This window comes from Sceloporus occidentalis, unplaced genomic scaffold, assembly GCF_023333645.1.
Source record: "Sceloporus occidentalis isolate IW3139 unplaced genomic scaffold, rSceOcc1.0.p SCAF_2, whole genome shotgun sequence".
NCBI lineage: Eukaryota > Metazoa > Chordata > Lepidosauria > Squamata > Phrynosomatidae > Sceloporus > Sceloporus occidentalis.
In genome coordinates, this window is record NW_028316982.1 from 148,082,055 (window position 1) to 148,107,116 (window position 25,062).

General features: G+C 41.0%; 1 protein-coding gene across 1 annotated transcript; it reads left to right on the forward strand.

Moving 5' to 3' along the window:
* The first annotated feature begins 189 nt into the window (after positions 1 to 189).
* LOC149319141 (UDP-D-glucose 4,6-dehydratase-like) lies at positions 190 to 18,571 on the forward strand. Its single transcript, XM_089508391.1, has 12 exons — positions 190 to 299; positions 1,646 to 1,712; positions 3,506 to 3,574; positions 4,338 to 4,428; positions 5,245 to 5,387; positions 5,819 to 5,917; positions 6,998 to 7,057; positions 10,241 to 10,284; positions 10,974 to 11,139; positions 12,645 to 12,703; positions 15,655 to 15,752; positions 17,428 to 18,571. The coding sequence occupies exons 1-12, from the start codon at positions 190 to 192 to the stop codon at positions 17,511 to 17,513; spliced, it is 1,092 nt and encodes a 363-aa protein (XP_089364517.1). The 3' UTR covers positions 17,514 to 18,571.
* Positions 18,572 to 25,062: the final 6,491 nt, after the last annotated feature.

Consider the following 25,062-nt stretch of genomic DNA (forward strand, 5'->3'; position numbering starts at 1 on the left):
ATGCCTCACAAAACTACACTTCCCAGAGTTCCCTAAGAGCACTGAGCCAGGGCAGCTAAAGCAGTCTCAGCCTTAGATTGTACGCCGTGGGCAGGTTTACTTGAGCGGAAATGACGTCGGCGCCGGAAGTGGCACTGCTTGAGTGACGTCAGGGGGCGGGGCCCCCTCCGGCTGCTGCTGGGGCCGGGAATGGCGGCGGGGCAGCCGGAGTCTGGGCTCTCTTCCTCCTCCTCCTCCTCCTCCTCCTCCTGCAGGGGCTTCGCTAAGAGGGTCCTGGTGACCGGAGGTGCCGGCTTCATGTGAGTTCATGGAAGCTCAGAGGCCCCTCGGGTTTCAGCCTTTGAGACTCACTGGAAGAAAGAAGGAAGGACATAGGCAACATGACATTCCCTAGGCTTCAGTCTGCTTCCTCAGGTGCATTTGCTGGAGTGGGAGCCATTGGTAATTGACTGGCATCCTCACAGACCAGTGCCAAATATATATGTCTGCCCTTGACTTCCACTCCACCAAAAGCATCTGAGGAAGTGGACTGAAGTCTTATGAAAGCTCATGCTGCCAACTACTTTCTTCCAGTTAGCCTCAAAGGCCCTAGAAGATTTCTTTGCTTAATGCTTTATAGACTGACATGGCTACACTTTGAATTCTTTGCATCCGCACTGCTGTAATAACCCAACTCCACACCGCTTTCGGTGCTGTGCAATTCAGGGATGTATAGGTCCAAAACACACTTTGAGGCTGCTCTAAGTGCTAGGGAACCCTGTGAGCAGACATGGAGCCTTCTCTGTTGGAGAACTCTGCTGCCACAATGGACTACCACTCCCAGGATTCCCTAGCACAGAGCCAGGGCAGTTGAAGCGCTCTCAGACTGGGTTATTTTCTGCTGTGTGGAAGCAGCCTTAATGACCAATGGCATAAAATAATAACAGAAACCCAGCACCATTTCCTTAGAACAAACATTTTTACATGCCTTGCATTGTTGAAAACAGTGCCATAATCTCCGTCTCTGTAAACTTTCCCCAAAGTGCTTATGAATGATTTCCCTCCCACCCATCCCATCTGGGCATGCTTCTTAATTTTGGCTGTCGTCTGGGAGTGATGGCAGTAAAGCAGAATAATTACGGCCCCTGATCTTGCTTCAGGGCTTTTCTTGACAGAGTGGAAGGATCCTGAGCGATTACTATTGGAATGGAAGGCCTGTCAGAGACCCTTAATCCATTCAAAGTGGAGGTGCTCATTTTAGGGTGGTGAGTTTGGAAGAACCAAGTTGCTCTGGAGGACCTAGAGATTCCCGGAGCAAACGCTTATCTAGGCATTTATTGACCCTCTGGCACAATTCTGTGGTCAACTTCTGGTGGAAGGAAGAGAAAAGATCTGGATGGATCCCTCTCTGTCTAATCCCTCTCATGATCCCTAGTGGACTAGAGAGCAGCCGGAGCAAGTGCAGAAGCTGCTGTTTTTCCCAACGCTTGTGTGCCAGACCTAGTTGCAGAACAAGGCAAGGACGACGCCTACATTGGACCTGCAGAAATGTGGGAAATTGCAGGATACTGATGTAACTTTCCTCTTTTAGGTAGTGCTGCTGAAATCTATGAAATTTGCATTTGATACATTTTGATTTCTTTTTCTTCTCTTTCACAACCCGCAGTGCATCTCATGTGGTGGTTTCCCTTGTAGAAAAGTATCCAGACTATATGATCATTAATCTAGATAAGGTAAGACCGTTTGTTGAAATTAAATTAAGGCAGGTTATAGACCGCCACTTTGAGGCGGTCTGCCGCCGCCGCCGTTTGCTCCGTAAGGGAGCCGTCGCAGCCACACCGCGCGGCTCCCTTGCGTAGCAAAAAAGAAGCTCCAAAATGGAGCTTCTTTCTGTGGCGCCCTAATGACGTCGCGAGGGGCCGCTGGCGCACTCGCGACATCACAGGCGCCGCGACACGTTCAGACACACAGCGTCTGATACGTAAAGATGGCGCCGGCCGTGTGGAACGGCCGGCGCCATATTGTACGGACAGAGTCCGTATTAGAGCCAGGGGCGTCTAGAAGAGACGCCCCTTTTTTAAAATGGGACGTCCTGTGGACGTCCCAAGTGCCAGTCTGTAACCGGCCTAAAACAACATCCATGCGCTGGTTGTTCGTCAAGCATGCACCAATGTTTCAGGGCACCAGTCGATGAAATATCCCTGCATACTGGAGAGCCAGCATGGTGTAGTCATTTGAGGGTTGCACTAGGATCCTGAGAGACTAGGGTTTAAATCCCTGCTCAGCCATGGAAACCTATTGGAGGACAGCAATGGCAGAGGACTTGAGGAACCAGTCAGAGAGTGCATATGATTGCTTTATGTGTTACATATTTATACTTATTGATTCCAATGGACACAGTTCACTAATGGTTGTACAATAATATCTTGGGATTTACCTGCAGATTATTGATGGCAAACAGCTTATATTTAACAGGAAGAAAGTTTGGGTTATCTATGTGGATGCTGATTGTAAGAAACATTGTGTGATATAATCTGCTCAGTAATTTGGTTCTTAAATGCAAAAATTGACCCATGAAACAATATGCCATTCTAAAACTTGTTATACCAGCAGTATTGATGCTTTGTGTGTGGTATCTGCTACTACACCAGCAAATCATATCATACCATATATTTATATATGCTGTGATGCTTGACTGTTCCAGATTGAACTGAGTGCACACTTGTTTGGGAATTTCATGATGTAATATGTTTCTTAATGGATGGAACATGTAAGTAGGGACAAAACTTTAAAATATTATACATAAATAATTCATGCTGTATGTAGCTGTGGTGGTAGGCTATAATCATTTACATGTGAGTATACATTTTGCATGGCTGTTGTGTGCCTTCAAGTCATTTCTGACTTATGGCAACCCTAAAGTGACCCTATCATGGGGTTTTCTTGGCAGGTTTCTTCAGAGGGGATTTGCCATTGCCATCCTCCGAGGCTGAAAGAGTGTGACTTGCCCAAGATCACTGACTGGGTTTCCATGCCAAGCTGAGATTTGAAACCTGGCCCCCGAAGTCGTAATCCAACACTCAGAGTACTACACCACGGTGGCTCTTATACTGAAGTGGTATCTGTAAAGGACAAGCATAATTCATGAAGCAGTCCTTTACCAGAGATGGAGATAATGACAATTTACACTGTTTTGCTTTTAAAATTCCAATTTTGGCTAAAAGTAGCATAGCTTATTGTTTAAAAGGTGTAGTCCTGTTCCGACTTGGTCGTAGGCAAGTAATTATATTTGTCCGTGTGGATGTATATTTTCACTAGTCAATATCAAAAGATGTATTCAGGTGTTTCAACAAGATACACCATTATAGTTCTGATATGAACATGCAAGGATGTGCACATCAGTAATACTATGCATACCCAAGGGCACTTTTGCATGTAAGTCTCCCTTGTGAGATAGACATGTTATGCTTCTTTGTATCTTCCATAGATGAAATGAAATTTACTTTTTTCTCTTTCTTATATCAAGCTGGACTATTGTGCAACCTTAAAAAACCTAGAGACTGTTTCTGAGAAACATAACTACAAGTTTGTTCAGGTAGGTTCAGCTTCTGAGTCACTACAGTTCTAAATCCATCAGCAAAATTTGTTTCTGTGCAGACTTCTCTGATAGTTGTCCTATTGAACTTAAGTTTACGTCTGTGTAATAATAATAATAATAATAATAATAATATAGTTTATTTATATACCGCTATTCCAAGGATCATAGCGGTGAACAGCAGTAATAACAATACAACAGTAAAAACATCGTAAATCACAAAATACAACCCCCCATACAACATCATATACTAAAAACAGATAAAATCCATATAAAAACATCCCCATACAAGTGGCAGAATAGATGACATACACCAATTGCATAGCCAGGGAGGAAAGTATGGTCAGCAGGCTCATGGGGGAAATGCCTGACGGAATAAAAAAGTCTTTAGATCTCTCTTAAAACCGTCAAGGGAGGTGACTGCACGGAGCTCACAAGGGAGAGAGTTCCAGAGCTGAGGGGCCGAAACTGAAAATGCCCTCCGAGACATATTATACCTAGTCTCTGGAACTCTTAAGAGATGTTTCCCTCCCGATCTGAGAGTGCGGGGCGGAATGTATGGGGAGATGCAGTCCTCCAAGTACCCTGGGCCCAAGCCATTTAGGGCTTTATAGATAGAATTACACTGTCAACACTGCTTTTGTAAAAATAATGAGAATTAGGCATCTCTTATATATAAACTGAATTTATATAACATTTGATACATCTTGAGAGTTTATACTGTGTACAAAACTCACTAATATTATGTTTTTCATTTTCATAGGGGGATATCTGTGAATCCAGTTTTATAAAAGAATTATTTGAGACTGAGAAAATTGATATAGTATTACATTTTGCAGCTCAAACACATGTAGGTGAGCACTACATGCTAGTATAATAATTTTCAGCATCTGTACTATTTATATAATATATTTGAAGATGTCCAGTTGTTATGAAATGCATAGAGGCATAGTTTGTGTTGATGCTAGATATAAACTATGTTGCACCCAGGAGAGCTGTTTATAGGCCTGAATTATGATGTATCACAGTTTGCTACTCATTATTTTGTTAATATCACAACTGTTTGCTGTGTTTTCAGCTAGTAACACAGTTAATTGCACTATCCCTGAGCTGCATGCTGTGCCAGCTATACGGTAACCATATAGAACAGTCCTAATGGGTCCAGAGAGAAAGAAGTTAGGAAGGGCAGAAGATGGAGAATCATGGTGTTTTCTCTTTTTGCCTATGGTTTGGTCTTGTTGTTGTTGTTTTTGGTCGTTTGTTTGTCATTTATTTTTCCTCCCATTCACCATCAGCTTGACTGGTTTACTTTGCTCCCAGGTCACATAGGAGGAAAGTGACGATTTTGGATTTCGTGCATCCAAAGCCTTTCCCAGCCTATCCTCCTTTACCATTACCATTGTGAGAACGCTGGTGAAACAGCAAAGGCAGTGGATATTTCCATGCTTATGGCTGAGAGGCTAATGGGAATAGTCTTGATCTGTTCCCTCTTACATTAATTAGTACACCTTTTCATATAACTTTTGGGAGCTAAAGAATCACTCTTTATTTCTTCCTAATATCAGTTCTAAGTTCAAGTTTAGAGATACCTCAAAGAGTTCTGTCCATTGCCTTGGCTTTTGGTAGCCACATTGAACACATGTTTCTCCTGTTTTTGTCTTAAAATTTAGATCTTTCATTTTTGCACAAACTTGAATTCAACTATGTTAATGTTTATGGAACTTACATTCTTGTTGGTGCTGCTTATGAGGCTAATGTGGAGAAGTTCATATATGTCAGTACTGATGAAGTTTATGGGGAAAGTTGTGGTCAGGTGAGTCTGGATCACATGTTTTTTTCTTGTTTTCTCTCCTCTCTTTAGATCTTATTATAAATGCATGCCAATGATGTTTTGTTTATTTGCTTTGTCTATTTGCTTCCCATGATCAACCTATAAAACTGGTAATATAGTAGGAATAGAGTATCTCTTGTCTACAACACAATAAGCATCTTGCTTTTGTTTACAGCACTGACTGGTCTCTTGAAAATATTAGGAAGATAAAAATACGACACAGAAGAAATGTGTTGTGCAAGTGTTACTGTAAATGTGACAGTGCTTTCTAGATGGATGCTTGATAATGTGGCTAGTTTGGAGGTTACCCTTTCTCATTAATTGCAGCCATTCATACTTAAAAAAACTGTATGAAACTTGTGTATTTTCAACATACTAAATATTTGGAATGTGAAAAAAAGTTGTTATTCTAGGAATTTGATGAATCGTCGCCTAAAAAACCTACAAATCCTTATGCAACATCAAAGGCAGCTGCTGAATGCTTTGTCCAGTCTTATTGGGAAAGATTCCAGGTAAGCAATAATTTCAATGAGATTGAAATTTTATTATTTTTGGAAGTGGTCAGTTTTTACAGAGATGTCTAGGTGCAAAGGAAAGGTGAGAAGGAACAGTGTGGTGTGCATTCTTTGAATTTATGTAAGCTGCAGCACCATAAGTAGAAAGAGAGGTTGTGCCTTTGGTTGTGCATCCGGTAGATTTGTGCAAACTGCCATATTACAAATAGCAAATGAGGTGGTGCATTTGGCATTGACCTCTTCCCATAAACAGCTGCCACTCTCCATCTCCAAAGCACTCCAAAGCCAAGCATTCAAGATATGTGAAAGATGTCCTACTTTCTCTTTACTTCTGCTCCATATTAGAGGCACTGATTTTTCCATCCAGGAACCGAGCACTGGTTACCTTTCCTAGGCTTGGTAGACACTTCATGTTACACTCTAGGTCAAGGTTGGACAGCTGTAAGGAATTGTGGGTCCAGTTTTGTACTTCTGGAAACCTCCAGGTTGGGATGCATGGTCTGTCAAAATTGCCCTAAAACAAAAATAAAATGAGGTTGCCAACCTCCCTTCAGAAGACCAGACTTTAATTTGTATAGTTGGTGATTAGGCTAGGTTTGACCTGTATAATACGTGAAATGCCCCCAAATCTAGACACTTGTATGTTTATTAATTTGATCTTATGTGGTATTTTTTAGAGATGTAAATAGAGTATTACGTAGGCCGGAAACACACGGGCCTAATAAAGTGCCTTTTGGGTGCTTTGGGGCATAGCTTTCAAATTATGCATGCCCCCAAACTGCCTGGATGTTGCTCCGAGGTTGCCTAAGGCAGTCTGAAGCTGGCCTGAAAAGGAGTGGCAGAAAGCGGCTCCTGCCAGTAGCCCATTTGTAACCAGCAGCAGCCAGCATTGGGACCGTAGTGTCTGTTCACTGCAGTCTCTGAGCGATCGGGGCCAGAGTGGCCTCCTGCCACTCCTTCTGCCCCATCTGCTTCACCCCTTAGTCATTCCTGTTTTGGAAAGGAAGTATTGTAAACAGTTCTATGGTTGTTTTGATTGGATTCGTGCTAGTAATATATGTCATGTATATTTTAAAGTTTCCAGCTGTTATCACACGGAGCAGCAATGTTTATGGTCCCCATCAATTTCCAGAAAAGGTAAGCTGGACAAAAACACTTTTCAGCCAGTATGCCTACATAAAATAACCCCTATGTAGAAATGCTTATTGCATAATAAACTTTAAAGAAGTGATAAAATGAACATTTGCTTTCTGGAGAAAAAACAGTGTTGAATAGATATTGCATGTCAATGTACAGGTGGGTAATCTATCAATATGAGACATTTTATTTTCAAGAGAAGGATGAAAAAATTGGAAGTTATTTCTGCATTACGAAGTCACAGTTGGTCAGACTCCATAATTATTAAGTTGCTACCATCAAGCAGTAAGAACTTGACCAGTTACTCTGTCCATGTTCTCAACATAGCATTGCAAATCATATCTTGCAGACATTTTGCATATGTGTTTAACTGAGATGCAACATTAATAAAGTAACCTTGTGCAGTCCTACTTTTCCCAGTGAGGCTTATTCCCTGGTAAGTATGTTGAGGATTGCAGTCTCACTTGTGAGTTTTCTCTCATTACATATAAGACATTTTCATTTTCCTCTAAACAAAACTGTTGACAAATATTCTGCCATAATGTCACTGCAGTGTTTATAATGCTACCATGGGCTAGATACAAATTTATTTGTAGCAGGATTTAATGCAGAGTTTATCACTACCCCCAGGCTAGAGAGTAAATGGCAACTAGCCCTCTGACAGTAGTAATTGCGTTCAGAACAAACATAGACATATTGCCAGTTGTAGCTCAATGATTGTAAGTTCACAAATAACAAATTTTAACAAAATATTCATTAAACAGTTTGCGTCCTAATGCTGTTAACTGATATGGATCCTTTTGAATACAAAGTATTCTGGACAGTATGCTTGTAGAATCCCAGATGACCAGGGAACCATGCATACAACATGTTTCCTTTTTCTGTCTAGCAGCCAGGATTACACATGCACAACCTTTATTTACCAACATTTTAGCCTTAAATTGGCTTAATGGAAACAGAGCATGGATTCAGGCCCTTGTCTCATCTCCCATGTTTTCTTGCTCAATGCCTTATGTTTATTGGAGGGAGTTATGTTTTTGGCCTTGGAGGGAGAAAAGGAGAGGCAAACACAGCTCCACCATGCCTAGGCTCAGAGGAAGTTGAAAGGCCTTCCCTCCATCTCCCTCTCATGGAGGGAGAGAAGTACTGGCAATATCTGCTAGACCTGATCCCTTCTCCACTGCCATTCCCTTCTCCTTTTGTGTCATGTCTTTTTAGATTGTAAGCCCAAGGACAGGGAACTGTCAAATTACAGTGGGTCCTTGGTATACGCGGGGGATCCATTCCGGACCCCCCTGCGTATGCCAAAATCCGCGTATGCTCAAGCCCCATTCTGTCCAATGGCGGTGCGTGTGCACACGCGCCACCATTGGACAGAAAAGTCCCCCTCCTCTTTCCCCCCTTATTCCTAACCTCCCTTCCTCCCTCCCTCCCTCCTACCTACCTATAACCTACCTGCCTTCCCTCCCTCCCTCCCTCCCTCCTTACCTGGGTTGCCGCCGCCACCGTGTTCTCGCTGCTGCCGCCACCGCTGCAGCAAAATCCGGGTGCTACTCCTGGAGGCCAAGAGACCTCCAGGCTGCACCCGGCCCTTTCATGGTGGCAGCGGCGGCGAGGAGGACGAAGGTTGACCTCGTCCTCCTCACCGCCGCTGTAAAAAGCCCGGATGCAGCCTGGAGGTCTCTTGGCCTCCAGGAGCAGCACCCAGCTGTTTTGTGGCGGCGGAGGCTGAGGCCGCGAGGGAGGAGGCTTGGCCTCGTCCTCCTCGCGGCCTTGGCCTCCGCCGCCGCAAAATGGCCGGGTGCTGCTCCTGGAGGCCAAGAGGCCTCCAAGCTGCACCTGGCTCTTCTTCAGCGGCGGCGGCAAGGAGGACGGGGCCAGGCTTCATCCTCCTCGCCGCTGCCGCTGTTAAAGGGCCGGGTGTAGCCTGGAGGACAAGGGGCCTCCAGGCTGCCCCCGGCCCTTCTTCCTCGGCGGCGGGGGCGAGGAGGGCGAGGGCAAGCCTGGTCCTCCTTGCCTCCACCACTTTTAAAGGGCCGGGGGTAGCCTGGAGGCCAAGAGGCTTCCAAGCTGCCCCCGGCCCTTCTTCCTTGGCGGCGGGGGCGAGGAGGGCAAGAGCAAGCCTGGTCCTCCTTGCCTCCGCTGCTTTTAAAGGGCCAGAGGCAGCCTGGAGGCCAAGAGGCTTCCAGGCTGCCCCCGGCCCTTCTTCTTCGGCGGCGGGGGCGAGGGCAAGCCTGGTACTCCTTGCCTCCGCCGCTTTTAAAGGGCCGGGGGCAGCCTGGATGCCAAGAGGCTTCCAGGCTGCCCCCGGCCCTTCTTCCTCGGCGGCGGGGGCGAGGGCAAGCCTGGTACTCCTTGCCTCCGCCGCTTTTAAAGGGCCGGGGGCAGCCTGGAGGCCAAGAGGCTTCCTGGCTGCCCCTAGCCCTTCTTCCTCGGTGCTGGGGGCGAGGAGGACCAGGCTTGCCCTCGCCCTCCTCGCCCCTGCCGCCGAGGAAGAAGGGCCGGGGGCAGCCTGGAGGCCAAGAGGCCTGCAGGCTTCACCCGGCTCTTTCACGGTGGCGGCAAGGAGGACGAAGCCAGGCCTCGTCCTCCTCGCCGCCGCCGCCGCGAAAGAGCCGGGGGCAGCCTGCAGGCCTCTTGGCCTCCACGAGCAGCACCCGGCCTTTCCTGCGGTGGCGGAGGAGGAGGCGCACGGCGACGGAGCAGGTAAGCAGGGAGGGAGGGAGGGTAGGTAGGTAGATAGGTAGGCAGGTGGGAGGGAGGGAGGGAGGGAAGGAAGGAAGGAAGGAAAGAGGGGAGGAGGGGGATTTTGTCCCCAATGGCAGTGCGCGTGCACACGTGCCGCCATTGGGGACAAAATCCCCGGATTTGTCATGCGCGTATGGTCAAATCCGCGCATGGCAAATCCGTGTATAAGGAGGGCCGACTGTAACAGTCTGTAAACCACTCTGAGAACCTTTGTGGCTGAAGAGAGGGGTATAAATACTCTAAATAAAAACTTTAGGCTGAGTTGTTCTATTTGATGAAGAGTGAGGAGAGAAAGTGGAAATATTTTTCAGTCTTGCTAGAATTAAATATGTTCTCATAATTTTTTTTCAAAATTTTTTAAAAAATCCTTGTTTTGGGTTCTGAGATCTGGACTTTAACAGTAATGTCTTATGTTATTTTTTAAAAATTTCTCAGGTTATCCCGAAGTTTATTTCGCTCTTACATCAGAACAGAAAATGGTATGTGTCTTAGTTATATTCTTTATTGGTTCCCGCCACTATTACCACCTTTCTTAAAGAGGTGCCTAGCAAGATAGGAGAGTAAGCACCTTAAACTGAATGCTACTGCATTAGAAAAATCCAATAAATTGAGTTTCCCAAGTTTGGGGCCACACTGATTCCAAGGACTAATCTAGCATGCATGCTGGTTTTGATCAAGGAACATGGCTTCTTAATTCCTTGTTCCACCGCTAGATGTCACAGATGTCTAAGCTGGACATAATCATTGTTTTGGGTTTTCACTCATCTAAAATTTCTGTTGAAAATAATGAGGAAAATAGAGGGGTTTTTTTGGTGTTCACGTGTTCCCACTGGTGCATGCTACTGTCTTTTGTGGCCATACTGTAGACTTTTAATAGTATTGTTATTTGTGAGACTAGACTTTTGATACTGTGATATGCAGTTATGAATGCAAGACATGCATGTTATCAACAGCCTTTTAGTTTGCCCTTCATGTTAAATGCTTCACAGCTTAATGTAAAGAATAACAACTTGAATCATAACATTATAGACACCACTCTCTTCTGGCTTTGATGAGTATTATCCAGCAGTTTATACCCTTGCAGATCTGATTTTAATGTTAGGAGTAGAGTGATTGCCTTGTTCTGAAAAGCTGTACTAAGTTTACCAACTGCCTTCTTTCCTTGTAGTTGCATTCATGGATCTGGACTTCAGAGAAGAAATTTTCTTTATGCTAGTGACGTAGCAGATGCATTTCTTACTATACTGAAGAAGGGACAGCCAGGTGAAATCTATAACATTGGGACAAACTTTGACATGTCTGTTACACAACTTGCAAAGGAATTAATCCATTTAGTGAGTAACAAAATTAAAAACTGCCATGCTGATGATGAGAAATAACTGCTTAATTATAGATGGATAACTTGAATTGATGCATTTTGCTGAGTGAATGGCTCTGAGATAGGTGTCTTAGACAGTGTAGGGATGTCCAAAGAAACAGGAGGTGCAAAGCTGGACTTGTTTGCTTTGGTGCTTGGGCTGCATCTGCACTGCAGCAAAAATCCAGGTTGACACCACTTCAACTATCATGGCTCCATGCTGTGGAATTCTGGGAATTGCAGTTTGGCAGGGCATCAGAGCTCTCCGACAGAAGATCCTAATGTCTCACAAAACTACAATCCCCCAAATTCCATAGCATGGAGTGATGGCAGTTAAAGTGGTGTCAACCTGGATGATTTCTACAGTGCGGAGGCAGCCTTGGTGGAGTCTGTTGGCACTTTGCCCCTTTATTGGCTACTGTACTCTACCTAATCCTGCATTTTGAACACCAATTGGTCCAAATCAAACATGTATGCCTCTGGTTCAAAACATACCTCATCCCCTTTCTCACCACCATTCCCTTCTCCTTTTGTGTCATGTCTTTTAGATTGTAAACTTGAGGGCAGGGAACCTTCTAATTAAAAATAATAATTGTAACCCGCTCTGAAAGCCTTTAGGGCTGAAGGGCAGGGTATAAATACCATAAATAAATAAATATTACAGAAATAATCCAGTTTGAGACTATTTTAACTGCCCTGGCTTAGTGCTAGGGAATTCTGGGTATTGTAGCTTTGTAAGACATTTAGCCTTCTCTTTCAAAGAACTCTGGTGCCATAATAAACTACAATTCCTAGGATTCCCTAGCACTGAGCCAGTTAAAGTGATCTCAACCTGGATTATTTTTGCAGTGTGCTTTGGAGATAAGTGTATCTAACTGAGGGGCTCTTCAGACTGGCCATTAAGGTTGGCCTGGGGGGTGGAATCGGGGTGTTGTGTCTACATGACACACGGTCCGACTGCACCCCCAGGGCGCTATGATGCCGCAAGTTGCTCCACACGGCACGCAGCGTCATGGCACTCCTGAGGTGTTGCATCCATATAGCGCAGCACCAAAGGAGTGCCGTATAGCAGCGGTGCTGCTTTTTGTGGCTCCTTTTTCTGCAGTTGCTGGGGCCCCGATCCGACACGAAAAGGGGGCAGTCTGTAGAATCCCTGAGGTACATATATGTCTTTACTTTGAGTGGTTCTGTTTTTCAACCTGGAGTAATATATGTGTGTTTTAGTGATGTAACTAGTAATATTCTTGGATTATTTTTTTCATTTCAGACATATGGTGGATCTTATTTATGAGTACATTCTAAAATAAAATGTTACATTGAACACTGATTATAAAACTGAGTATCAGACATGCATTAATAAATTAATTGATGTAAAAGATTTTCATATTAGTTTGTTAGAAGTGTCTTTACACAAAACATGATAAACATTGATACATGTTCTTGATTTTTTAAAATTAGTAATATGGATCTTTCCCTTGACAGATAAAAAATACCAGTTCAGATGCTGAGACAGAATGTTGGATGGATTATGTTAAAGACAGGTAAGATATTGGTCATTATTAAGAGTCACTTTTATTTTAAATAATAATTCTTTTCAGCTGTGTTTTGTACTCATGTAAAATGCGAAGTTTTGCAACTTGAGGTAATACAGTGTGACCTCTTATTGAGGGGGTCTATAATTCTTGGCTTGCCTTGTTAGCCATCCCAAACATTATGGATACCTATCTATGTTGATTTGGTTGCTCTGTGAAAAGGAGACACAGAGATTGTCTGCACTAACCTTTCCTACTTTACCTCAGAAAACTGGTGGAGCTCCTAGCTCCTAATCTGGAGAAAGATGGGGATGGGGATCATACCAGAACTTCTGGGCTAACTCTTCTCCTCTTTCCTGTTCCAATGTTGGGAGGAATATTGGGTCTTGGTTTTTTGTGTAAAATGAAAAACTGCTTTATGATTTGCCTTGCTTCCACAGTCTGCAGTTCACAGGTACTCTCAACAGAATACAAACATTTGAGTTTGAAAAGTGTAGGATGATTTAAATCAGAAGAAAGTGTATAATTGTGGGGGCTCTGTGTGTTGAACAGGAGCATACGTATTATCTTTAGAACCAATGTTTAGTGGCTGCACTATTCTTCTTGTCAGCCTTTTTCCTCGCATGTGTGTTCTTTCTGCAAAATCCCCAGTCTTTCCTCTCCTTCAGTCACACTAGCAGTCCCTGTTCTAGCAGTGCTTCATAGGGTTGTGGATTTCAGCTCCTACCAAGAACCTCTGGAGACTACAAATTGCCCAGTGCTTTCAATTTAAAAGATCAGCAGAATTGCCACCTGCCTCAGGACGCCTAAAACAGCATCAGGAATCATGTAGCCTTCTAGTAGTCAGACTACAGCTTCCATTAATTCTAGTCAGCATAGCAAATAGTGAGGAATGCTGGGGGTTACAGTCAGACAATAGAAGGTTGATCCCCATGCCTGCTCTTCAATAAGCCAAAATCAGTGCAATCAGGCATTGTCAGTTAATGCTAATATTTATACTTGTTATTAATGTTTTGACAAATATTGATATAAAGCAATGAAGGTAAAAGCCTCTCTGTGAAGTGAAAGATTGCAGAACTGAAGTGTATATGAAAGATATAAAAGTGTGATGTAGTTTGTAAGGATTGAAAAAAACCTAGGGGCATGAAATCTTGGATATAGCTAAAGAGATGGGAGGTCGGTGGGCTTGCATAGTTGTTGGTAGACACTAGGTGCTGAGCTAGGAAAGAACAGTCTTGAAACATTCATGTAAAATTCAGCAGTTGTCTGCAAATTACACTAAAAACCAATGAGCTATACATGGCACTTAAAATTGCTTTTGTTTACTTGCCTTTTTTGTTGCAGTAAATCTGTTTTGCACCTTGTACATCAAGTGGTAACAGTGTCAATAAAATCCATTCCAATTCCAGGTTGTGAAAAAATATGGAAAACTCAAAAGGGGTGGGTGTAAATACTTGTGCAAGGCACAGTGTTTCATATTAATACAATGTTTGTCCTTATGTTTTCCCTCTGCTTGCAAGTCCCAGTCCCTTTTCCTTTGTGTTGTGTCTTCTAAATTGTAAAGGCCTTTTCATCTAGTAGGAGAGGGAGTGTTTTACTGATCATTGTAAGCTTCTTGAGGACCCTTTTGGGAAGGGGCTAAGAAAAGGGTAAAAATGTTTCTAATAATAATACAGTCAAATGACCTGCTTGAGGCTTAACTGCTGAAAGCACTTTTGCAGTTAAACAATGTTCTTATTTTTTAGGCATAAAATTAGTGTTATACATAAGAAACTAACTGGATGACCAAGTATTTTATTGGAATTCTTCATAGTTTTATAGCCCCTTGAAGCAGTACAGTTATACTGCAATACTATAATCAGACTGCTTGAAAAACAGAGCAAAACTTGTAACTCCTGAATGTGGTATTTCTTGCCAGCCTCTTTTTTCTTTTTCATAGAGTGTTTCAGTTACCAGATAATCCTGCCTCCATATTTTGTAACCTGACAAGCTGCATGTAGAGTTGTTGTAAGAGCGAATAATCAGGATGAATTCAGAAGTCATAAGGATGCCCATGTAATCAAGACACATACCTAGGGCCATATATTCTCCCAGCTTAAGCTACTTCACAACAGTGAATGCATCTTACCGGAGGGGTGGGATATAAATAAACCAAGAATTGAACTTTCAAAATTTCTGTTGCATGCTACACTTTGAGCATGCCAGTGATGTGAGTTCCTGAAAAACAAAATGGTCTGATTTTGTATGCTGGAATTTTGTATACCTTTGGGCTTTAATTTGTACTTCCCTCTTCTGTAAGTGGGAATGGGATCTGCAGTTTAAAGACAAAGGTACATCTAAATTTGTGTTTTATGTTTACACTTACAAGAGCTGTTGCCCGCAGTAGCCCAAATTAGCTTGACATGATGTCACTAATTAATTTCACAAAGCTGTCTTTAGAAATTGAACATTTTCTGCAGAAAAATCAAGAAGTAATCCCTCCTGTGATTATTGTTGTTGTTGTGTGCCTTCAAGATAATTCTGATTTATGGCAACCCCTAAGATGAACCTATCGTGGTTTTCTGGACAAGATTTGTTCAAAAGAGGTTCTTCTGAGGTCTCTTGCTTTCCTCTGAGGCTGAGAGAGTATGGTTTGCCTAAGGTCACCCAGTTATTTTCCATGGCTGAGCAAGAACTTTAACCCTAGTATCCCAGTGTCCTAGTCTAACGTTCAATCCACTACACCACATTGGCTCTTGCCTGTGGTTATACACACATATTTTTGTGATTATACACACATTACATTTTTGTTTGTTGTCAACTGCCTTCGTGTTGATCTCGACCCATGGCGACCCTGCTGATGAACTCCTACAAACTCATATTTATGGTCTCTTTAATAAAGTTTCCTTTTCTTAATGATTGCTATATGTTACTTGAAGTGATATGATTTTATTAAAAGCTTCTCTCATTTTTTCCAAAAGACCTACAAATGACTTGGGATATCCAATGAATTCTGGAAAAATGTACAGCTTAGGCTGGAGGCCTAAGGTAACTTGGAAAGAAGGAATAAAGAAAACAAGTAAGTTATTTTGACGATTTCTTGGAAATGGATAGGGAGAAAAAGAACAGAATATCATTGTTTGCATAGGTTTTGTAGGTTATTTTGGATAGTATGGTTGACATTATTTAAACAGTTAAAGCTTCAGTTATTAAAGCAAAGTATATCAGTATGCATTTGTATTTGTATGTATTAATAAGCAAAAATTACATTAACTTTTATGAGCAGTGTATGTTATAATAAAAATTACCAAGATTTACACTTTTACCTTGACAGTATAGCCATTTAATACTGTATTCCATTTAGTCTTTCCTAGTTTGTGTAATGGACATTGCAGCAGAAGGGAGAAAATCTTCAATTTGACATGTAATATTTATATATATATGTTTGAGTATGTCAAATAGTAGATTTAAGCTGGTATAGTTCCTTTTGTGAAGCTTCCATTGTTAGTTTGAATGCTCTGTTAAGCTCATGGTTGAGTAAAATAAAGGGGATTAGCACAGATTGACAAAAATGCAAAAAACAAAAGGAATGGCTGGAAGTCCACATTTGCTTTAGCAAAACTGGCAATTTGTTTTATGCTGAAGAATGGAGTGGATTCTTCAATATACATTCATCCCTCCATATTTTCAGCTTTGATATTTGTGGCTTTGATTAATATGTTCTATCTAGGAGTATCTAGGTCCTCCAGTACAACTCTGTGCCAACTTTAACTAAAAATTGTACTGAAAGACCTAGAGATTCCTAGAGAGAATACTCTGCTAGGCATTTGAAGCTACTCCAGTGCAGTTCTGTGGTCAGTGTCTGTTGGACGTTGGCCACAGAGTTGCACTGGAAGACCTAGAGATTCTTAGAGAGGTGACCTCTCAGGTAAAAACATGGTTTTTGTTATTTGCAGTTTTTCCATATTCACGGAGGTCTTGTGCCCCTAATCCTAGCAAATATGAAGGGACAAGTGTAGTTACAAGGTGCATTGCTGTTCCTTAAGACTACCAGGAGAGGCAGTTCACTTTACCTCTGAGTTTTTCTTTTGGCCAGAAGATGTGGGGTCCAAGCAGTTAATTCAGCATGGTAGTGCCATAATAGGTTAAAGCTCCTGGGTCCTTTAGGTGATATGAACATAAATTTAAACATTTCTACACAGAATTAAAATTAGTCAGTGAATTTAATTGATTCTCTAATAAATTAATTAAATCATTTCCTGCACTAGAAATAATTTAAGTGTTTCATGTAACCCTGATTCTTAGTGGGTTTTGAAGGATTTTATTTCTTCATACTTTTGTATTATAAACATATGTTTATAATAAAACATATACAGGATTTTTACATATATTTACCAGATAAAGATTTCTTCTTGTCAATTTTAGCTTTTGCTGCTATGCTCTATCCACCTTCTTTTTAGGCTTCAGGTGTACAAAGCAGTCAGACAAATGGGGGGGGGGGGGGGAGGTCTCTTGCCCCTGCACTCAGACCTGCCTTAGAACATGTTGTCAATGTAGCTTGAGGCTTTGTGCCATGAGAGAGAAAGCAATTTCAAAGTGGGGAGGGGGACGGAAGGATTGTGATTAACTTGTGAGCCCCAGCATGCTGTCATCTGGTGCACTTTTTGTTTATTTCTGCTTTGAATTGAATGGTGTGTGTACATATGTTCATTGCAATATTTATCTTGTTTGAAATACCTGTTCTCTTGCACTAGTTGAATGGTATCAAGAGAATTTCCACAACTGGAAGAATGCTGAGAAAGCTTTGGAGCCTTTTCCTGTTCCCGAGGATTCTGTATGATTTCAGATCCAGTAAAGCTGGAAAGAAGAAATGAAGAAAACCATTCTACCTCAGGACCACATATAAGGAAAAAAACAACTGCTTAAACAGTGAAAGTGAAGGTGCCTTATTTTTCAAGAAAAGTGAAATATTGATATCAAGGAAGAAGATAGAAGGAAATTCTAGAACTCTAATCTTGATCCTTTTTGGGGCCCATCTTAATTTAATCAACAGTCCAGTGCAATGTTAAATTTTTGAAAAATATTTTTAAGGAATGAAATTAAGGCATTTTTAAAAATTACCGTATATACTCATGTATAAGTCGACCTCATATATAAGTTGAGGACAGGTTTTGGGGCCAAAATCATAGATTTTGATTATGACCCTTAGGTAAGTCGAGGGTAAAACTTAAGGGCATGAAACAAAGGGTCGAAAGGATGAAGCAAAAGAAAACAGTGCCAGAGAACTAGGAGTGATTCATTTCTGTAACTTTATAACTTTCCATACATTTTATATTTCTGTCATATCATGAAATTTTAACAGCCATTCGTCTGTGTTTGGAAGAGTGTTTGATTTTCAGTACTGAGCCAATAGTAATCTTCCAGCCGTAACCATATAAAGGATTTTGCACCAGTGTAAATTTTCTAGGTTTTTTGGTAGTTTACAGTATTTGTCATGTTTAAAAGGTAGACCTCAGGTAGCATATCAAACTTCAATAATCTCAGCTATTGCTAAGTGAATTTGATTCCAGAATTTCTTTATCTTAGGGCATTTCCACCAAATGTGGTGCCAAGTCCCTTTTGCCTTTAGACATTTCCAGCATACATTGTTCTTTCCTCTATGCATTTTGGCAGTCTTGACCAGAGTGAGGTGCCCCCTGAATCTCATTTTCTTACAATTTTCATGAAGATTTTGGCAACATGTAAATTTCAATGTTTTTTTCCCTGGCATTTTACCAGCTTTCCAGTTGGATTGTTCTACCAATATCTTTGGCCCACTGAATCATAGTATCTTTTATGACACCTTGTTCCACCTTTCTTTGTAGCAAAATTTTATACAGCTTTGATGTTAATTTCTTATTCTCCATTAATAATATGTTATCTAATTCATTTTTTTCAGTTTCAGAATTTTCTAGGTTAGCATCTAGTTTGAATCAGTTTGAAAGTTGATTGTAGAGGAACCAATGCATTATTCAAATTCTTCAAAGCCCGATTCCTCATCACTAGAATGATTGAATAAATGGTGGAACTGTTCTTCAGTGACATCATCAGCATAAACATCATTTGTGCTATCACAATGCATTGAATCATTGTCTGATGCTGATTCATTTTTGTCTTCATAGATGGCATCGTCCTCTGTTCCATCCATTGCATTAATGATGCCACATTTTAGGAACGACTTCTTCACCAATTCTGGACCAATTGAATCCAAGGCATCCTTTACCCATTTTCTTATCAATGTCTGGTTTCATAAGATTCCCTCCTTTTGTTAATTTTGTTTGTCCCAAACACATCCACTGTTGCCACATATTACGCAGTTGTGCCTTGAAAGGCTTTTTGATGCAAATGTCCAGTGGCTGCAGTATTGACGTGAGGCCACCTGGAATCACTGCTAATGTTGTCTGCATTTTCTTTGCTTCATCTTTAGTGTCCTGAGTGACATGTGCATGGAACATATCCCACACCAATAGTGAAGGGAGTGATCTTAATCCCACACCTGGTCACCTACCCCACACATTGCGCAGCCACCATTTAGTGCCCTCCTTGTCCATCCAGCCTTTAGGGTGAACACGAACAGTTATGGCTGATGGAATTTTTAAGTTTTTTGGCATTGTTTTTCCTTTTAATATTATTACTGGGGGCAGCTTTGTGCCATCTGCCATACAAAATAGGATGACTGTGAAATGGGTCTTTTCATGACCAGTTCTTTTCACAAGTATGGTCTTTTCACCAATGCTTGATACAGTTCGATTACCAGGCATATCAAAAGTCATTGGAGTTTCATCCATATTACCAATGTTAGCCATATCAAATTTATGCCTTTGTCTCTGCTTTATAATAAATCTATGGAATGAAGTGACCTTTTCCTCTCTTTAGGCAACTTCTGCGCGATCTTTGTTCGCTGGCGAAGGCACAATCCATAGCGGTTCATAAATCGTGTACACCAACCAGCTGATGCTCTGAATTGTGCAATGCCTACCGTCACTGAATATTTTTGTTCTTTTGCCATCTGAGTGCCCTTATCCGAATGCTAGATCAAGTCACGATGTAGCTATTTTGTCAGCATTCTAAGACCCAGACGTTCAGGTCCTTTTCCATTTCTTCAAAAAGCACAGTTTTGCTACGCATTGCTTTCTTTGACTTGGGCATTTTTTGTAGCATAGACTCTTGTTTTCTCCAGTCTCTAACAAGTTTTTCATTGATACCAAAATGTCTTGCAGCTGCACAATTATTGGAGCCCTTTGCATATTCAATCACTTTTAGCTTGAATGATGCTGTGTAAGAAGCTCTCATTTTCTTTGCACAACTCATTTTGCAGAGCGTAAAATCTAATTTTCCTATTTTGAAGTGCCAGTAGTTACTTTCTCAATTAGAAAGGAAAATTTGGTTTTCTCTTGCTGTTCTTCATAATGTACTGAGAATTTGACTTCCTCTGTTGAGACATACAACTGGAAAGGAAGATATATATTCACTTAATAATATTGTAAGAACTTACAGCAGTTATAAGAAAAGGACAACAGAAACTTTCCCCTATCAATATTACTAAGCCAGGACAAAAGCCAAGTCTCTCTGAACAATTCTTCTAAGAAAACATTTGGATAAATCACACACTCTCAGCCTCAGAGAAATGATAATAATAATAAATTCATATATATACAGCCTTTCGAAATAGATCAGAGCGGTTTACAAATTTACATACAAATACATAATACATAAATGATTTACATAAGCAAATAAATAAATTACTTAAACTGTACATAATGTATACAAACTAAAATCCCATCCCTCATCCCTTAACTAAAATACAACCATCATTAAAGATTAAACAAAATTACACAAACAAAGCAATATTAAATAAATTCAAATTACAAACATAACATAATACCAAGATAAAAAGAAAAGAAAATATATGAATAATACTAAATACAGTACAAGGCATAATAACATATAACCAACTAACAATACAGAGAAAAAATGTTAACAAAAATAAAATACATAAACAATTTACATAAGCAAATACATAATACATAACCTATACAAATTAAAACATAAACATTGGCATACTGCCCAAACACCCTTAGGTAGCTGAGATTTGGTGTCCTCCCATATAACATGAAGAAGGGTGTTTGTTTTACAGCAGAACTCCAAACCCGGTTAGTAATGTGACAGGCAGCCAGAATTGCCTCCTCCCAAAGTCTCTCTGGGGCCTCTGCATCAAGCAGCATATAATCCTTTATCTGTTTCAACACCCCAATCTTTCTTTCCGCCAAACTGTCTTCCTGCAGAGTGGCTGCATTAGTGGCGGATGCCCTTCTGTTTCATCCAATTGCTTAAACTTTGTGACAAACTCTGTTACAAGAGTACCAACCTTGTATTCAAATTCCCTTTCCACCATCTCCACCCAGTTCTTGAATATGGCAGTAGCCTGATTCTTTTCCCTGAGTGTGTAAGCATAGGAGTATCTGATTGCTTATCGACAATGACGAGATATCTACTATTGCCCACAGATTTAGTGAACAGACTGGACAGATCAGCATGCACCATTTGGAAAGGCCTCTGGGTGGTGCATTTGCTTTTCTTGGCAACAGGAAAAGCCTTTAGCTTTATCTTGCTGCACACAGAACAATCCAGATGGTTCCTGCAGTCATTCAATTTCAGCCCAGGACAAACACTTTCCAGTTTCCCCAAACTAGTGAAACTAGTGTGTCCCAGAACCCTATGAAAATAGTGTGCACAATTTGAATGCAAAGGCACATTAATTACTGTAGCACACTGCATGGTCATCTAAGAAATACAATTTTTGAACTTGTGTGCTTTTGCACAAACCTGCCCCTGTTTTGTGATTACACATCTCCCTCAAAATGTAGGGCATATCCGTCTGTAGTCAGTGAGGACACGCTGACCAGACAATTTTGTAACTGGGGAGCACACAACACATTCTCAAAGTCTTTGGCAAACACAGGAAAATACATAGTCCCCATGTCCCTTATTTGGCTTGAACCCCTGTCAGCCAAACCCCACAGAGTCTACACCTGAGAGCTTCCTGTTCTTCAACAAGGACATCTGTTTCACCAAATGGTGGGTCGCACCACTGTCAATCATCAACTGATAATTGACTGCTTGATGGGCCTGACAGTCACTGTCCTTCACTGCCGAAACAACTCCCTTCTTGTTCCCAGAAGTCCAGTTTTGTTTCTTCTTTCTGGCAGCAGGTGGCTTCTTGCAGTTCCTCCTGAAGTGGCCTGTCTCTCCACAGTTGTAGCAACGCTTGGCTTTGCAGACAGCTGCACTCTCAGTTTGTTGAACTGCTTCCGACGATGTGTTTGCTGACCTTGCCTCAGCATCTTGCCGTCTCTGAATGTCCTCCAAGACACGTGTTGACACCAAGTTGTTGAGAACCAGTGGATTAGCTTATCAACAGAGGCAGCCAATCATGAGCCAGATGCCTTCAGCCAATGAGATGCTGGCAGCAAGAGATTGAAAGTTCCGTTGTGGCATTTAAGAATTTCAGATAGGGTTTGGTTTTCAGAGCAAGAGGGTCTTGCTACGTCCAGAGAGGGACAGTTAGGTCTTGGGATCCTGAGAGTGAGGGTTCCAGGGATAGAGAAGGACAATTAGGGGTAGAGTCTAAGTGGAAAGGGGCTCCCTACCGTTACACTTCTTCACCTGTGGCTTCTCCTTTTCTTACGTAAGGAATGGCAGAGAGGTTCAGGATTTCTTCTTTTTAACCTAATTATTCATTTTTTATAGGGCAACACAACCAATTTTAGTCCAATAAGTCCAAAAAATCTCCCCTTAGGCTCTCAAAAACTTTCTTTAACTTAGCACTTTTACAATCTTTAAACCTTTTCTCAAACATACCAGGAAAACACACTCTCGGGAAATACAAAAATCAAACATGGCACAGGTCAATTTTCACTAGGGTTTGGCCCAATAGCATCAGTAACAGACTCCAAACTCTATATTCAAAAACAGAACTACAAGAACAGAACATAGGCAAAAGGTATTTTGCAAAATCTTTTTAAGTAGCTGGCCATAGTTGAAAAGGCCATCTCCAAAAATAAAAAGTTGAGATTTTTTAGCACAGCTCAGGTCTGGAACAGCTGACACACTAAAACTTCTCAGGCTTCAAAACATTTTATATCTCAGGTCTGGTGATGTCATCTCTAATGAAACAGCTGAAAAACAATCAGAACCACCTCAAAAACCTCAGGAACACTAACACAATGGAAAGGTGTCCACGTTTTCCATCTAAAATCAAATAGTCCTAAAAATTGTTGAATAGCACCCCAATGCCCTGGATTAACTAAAATGCTGAGAAAATAGAAAACTCTAATAAAGCCACTTCAGCTTTGTAGGGCTTTGATAACTAACAAAATCTAGAAACAAAATTTGCATCAGGAACCATAAAAGCATAGCTAAGTCCATTTCAAACTCAAAAGCACAAAAATCTTCAGTTGACAACTCTAACTCAAAATAGCCTTAGACACAGAGGCAGGTAGCAAAAAGCAAGCTGGAACACAAGCAGGATCAAGGAATTAAAAGCTCATGTTGTTTTACTTAGACTGTCCATCCTGATAACTCTTTTAGGTGAGACTTCAAGAGATCAGGAATATCTTCAGGTCTGGAAACATCTGTTAAAAACCTTCTCATCCTCCCATCTCAGGCATTCTTTTCTTTTGATGTCCAACTTTTTATCAACATGTTTTTTTCTGGTTGTCAGCCTAGGGAATGCTCAACCATAGTCTTCTTGAGCTGTCCATAAAATTTTATCAGTCAGATATTGGAAGAACTTCACACAGTTCAGACTTTTTGTTTTCCACTTGTAACGGACAGGGCAAAACTTTAGCCATGTTTCGACATTCTGATGTTCTAGTGCTCCAGTGTTCACTTGGGGGTACTACAAGAAAATCTCTCAGCCATGACTCAGGCCTCTCAGGTCTCTTCCTTTTCTGAAAGCTGCAAGCCAGTCACCTTTTATTATTATTTTCTTTTTCCCAGAGTCAGCTGGATTCTCTACTGCCAGATGTTTTTTGTTATTTTCCTTCTCTGTCCTCCTTCTGACACGTCTTTTCCATGTGTCTCCTGGTACCAACCCAATCTCTAGAATTCCAGGAGGTGGCTTCTAACTGTTTAGCCAATTGCATATTCTTTTGCAGTCTGTTAAACAGTGCAAACATGTAGGCTTCCATAAATGTAGGTCATAAAACCCGTGATGCTTTTTCTGATTTTCTTCTGCACTACAGTTGAAGCAGTATATTCAAAGAACAGAGGGCTTTGGTACTGAGCAATGTTGCTGCTATGCAGATTTCCCTCTTGCTGTTTTCATGAATCTCACTCTCTCCATCCATTTTCAGCTTTGTCAAAACAGCATCTGCTAAAGGTACATGGAAGAATAGGATCAAACCAATCACAACTTGTAAATTGCCAATTTTAGGGTAAAGGCAGCACCATCATGGCAATATAACTCATCAGAGTGTATATTAACAGAAACGGCCTTGATAACCTTTTTTGCTGATGTTAAGAATCTAAAAGTGTAATAACTACCTTCTGTCATTCCAAAGGATCATGTGAATTATTCTGCATTTTCCATCATGAGAAAATCCTGTTTCTTTAATTCTCCATACATATTTTGGTAGGTGGGTTTAAATGTTAGACTGGTCATCAGGGAATCAGTTACCCATGTAGCTATCTCATTTACATGGATGTTGGTCCATATTCCTGTAGTGCTGGGTAGTTATCTCTACAGAATCTGGAGATGAATAATAATAATAATAATAATAATAATAATAATAATAATAATTTATTTCTATTGTTTTTTCTCACAAAATCAAAGCGGATTACAACAAAAGCATTAGATACAAAGTATAGTTACCATCAAATAAAACTTAACTGACATAATAATAATAATTAAGCAGAACAAGTATAGAAAATACAGCGAACATAGTCAAAAATACAAAATATACCAATGCAAGATACGAAAACCAAAATACATGACTTAATAATAGTTAAGATATCACGTGACATAATAATCTAACTAACAATATCTAACCTTCTCATGGCAGCAAAAATACAGTGAAAACAAGCAGAGCAGGAGGCTTACACCGTAACTAATGCAGAATGGGAGGAAATGACTATGTGTACTATAAATCCTAAGTACCAATCTCAAAAAATACATAAAGGCTGAAACATTTCTTTCAGTATATACAGTATACATATATGGTAAATAATAACACCAACAGTAATAACAAAGTCCAGAAATAAACATTCACAAATATGCCATTCTGTAAGGGATAACTCTTCCTGAGTCCTGTGCGATAAGAGATGATGGTCCCAATGATAAAAATTCA

Excerpts from the sequence above, each read along its gene's own strand:
- LOC149319141 (XM_089508391.1), top strand. The coding sequence starts at position 190 with ATGGCGGCGGGGCAGCCGGAGTCTGGGCTCTCTTCCTCCTCCTCCTCC. Across the intron at positions 5,388-5,818 it reads ATGGGGAAAGTTGTGGTCAG|GAATTTGATGAATCGTCGCC; the intron begins GTGAGTCTGGAT and ends TTGTTATTCTAG. Across the intron at positions 5,918-6,997 it reads CTTATTGGGAAAGATTCCAG|TTTCCAGCTGTTATCACACG; the intron begins GTAAGCAATAAT and ends TATATTTTAAAG.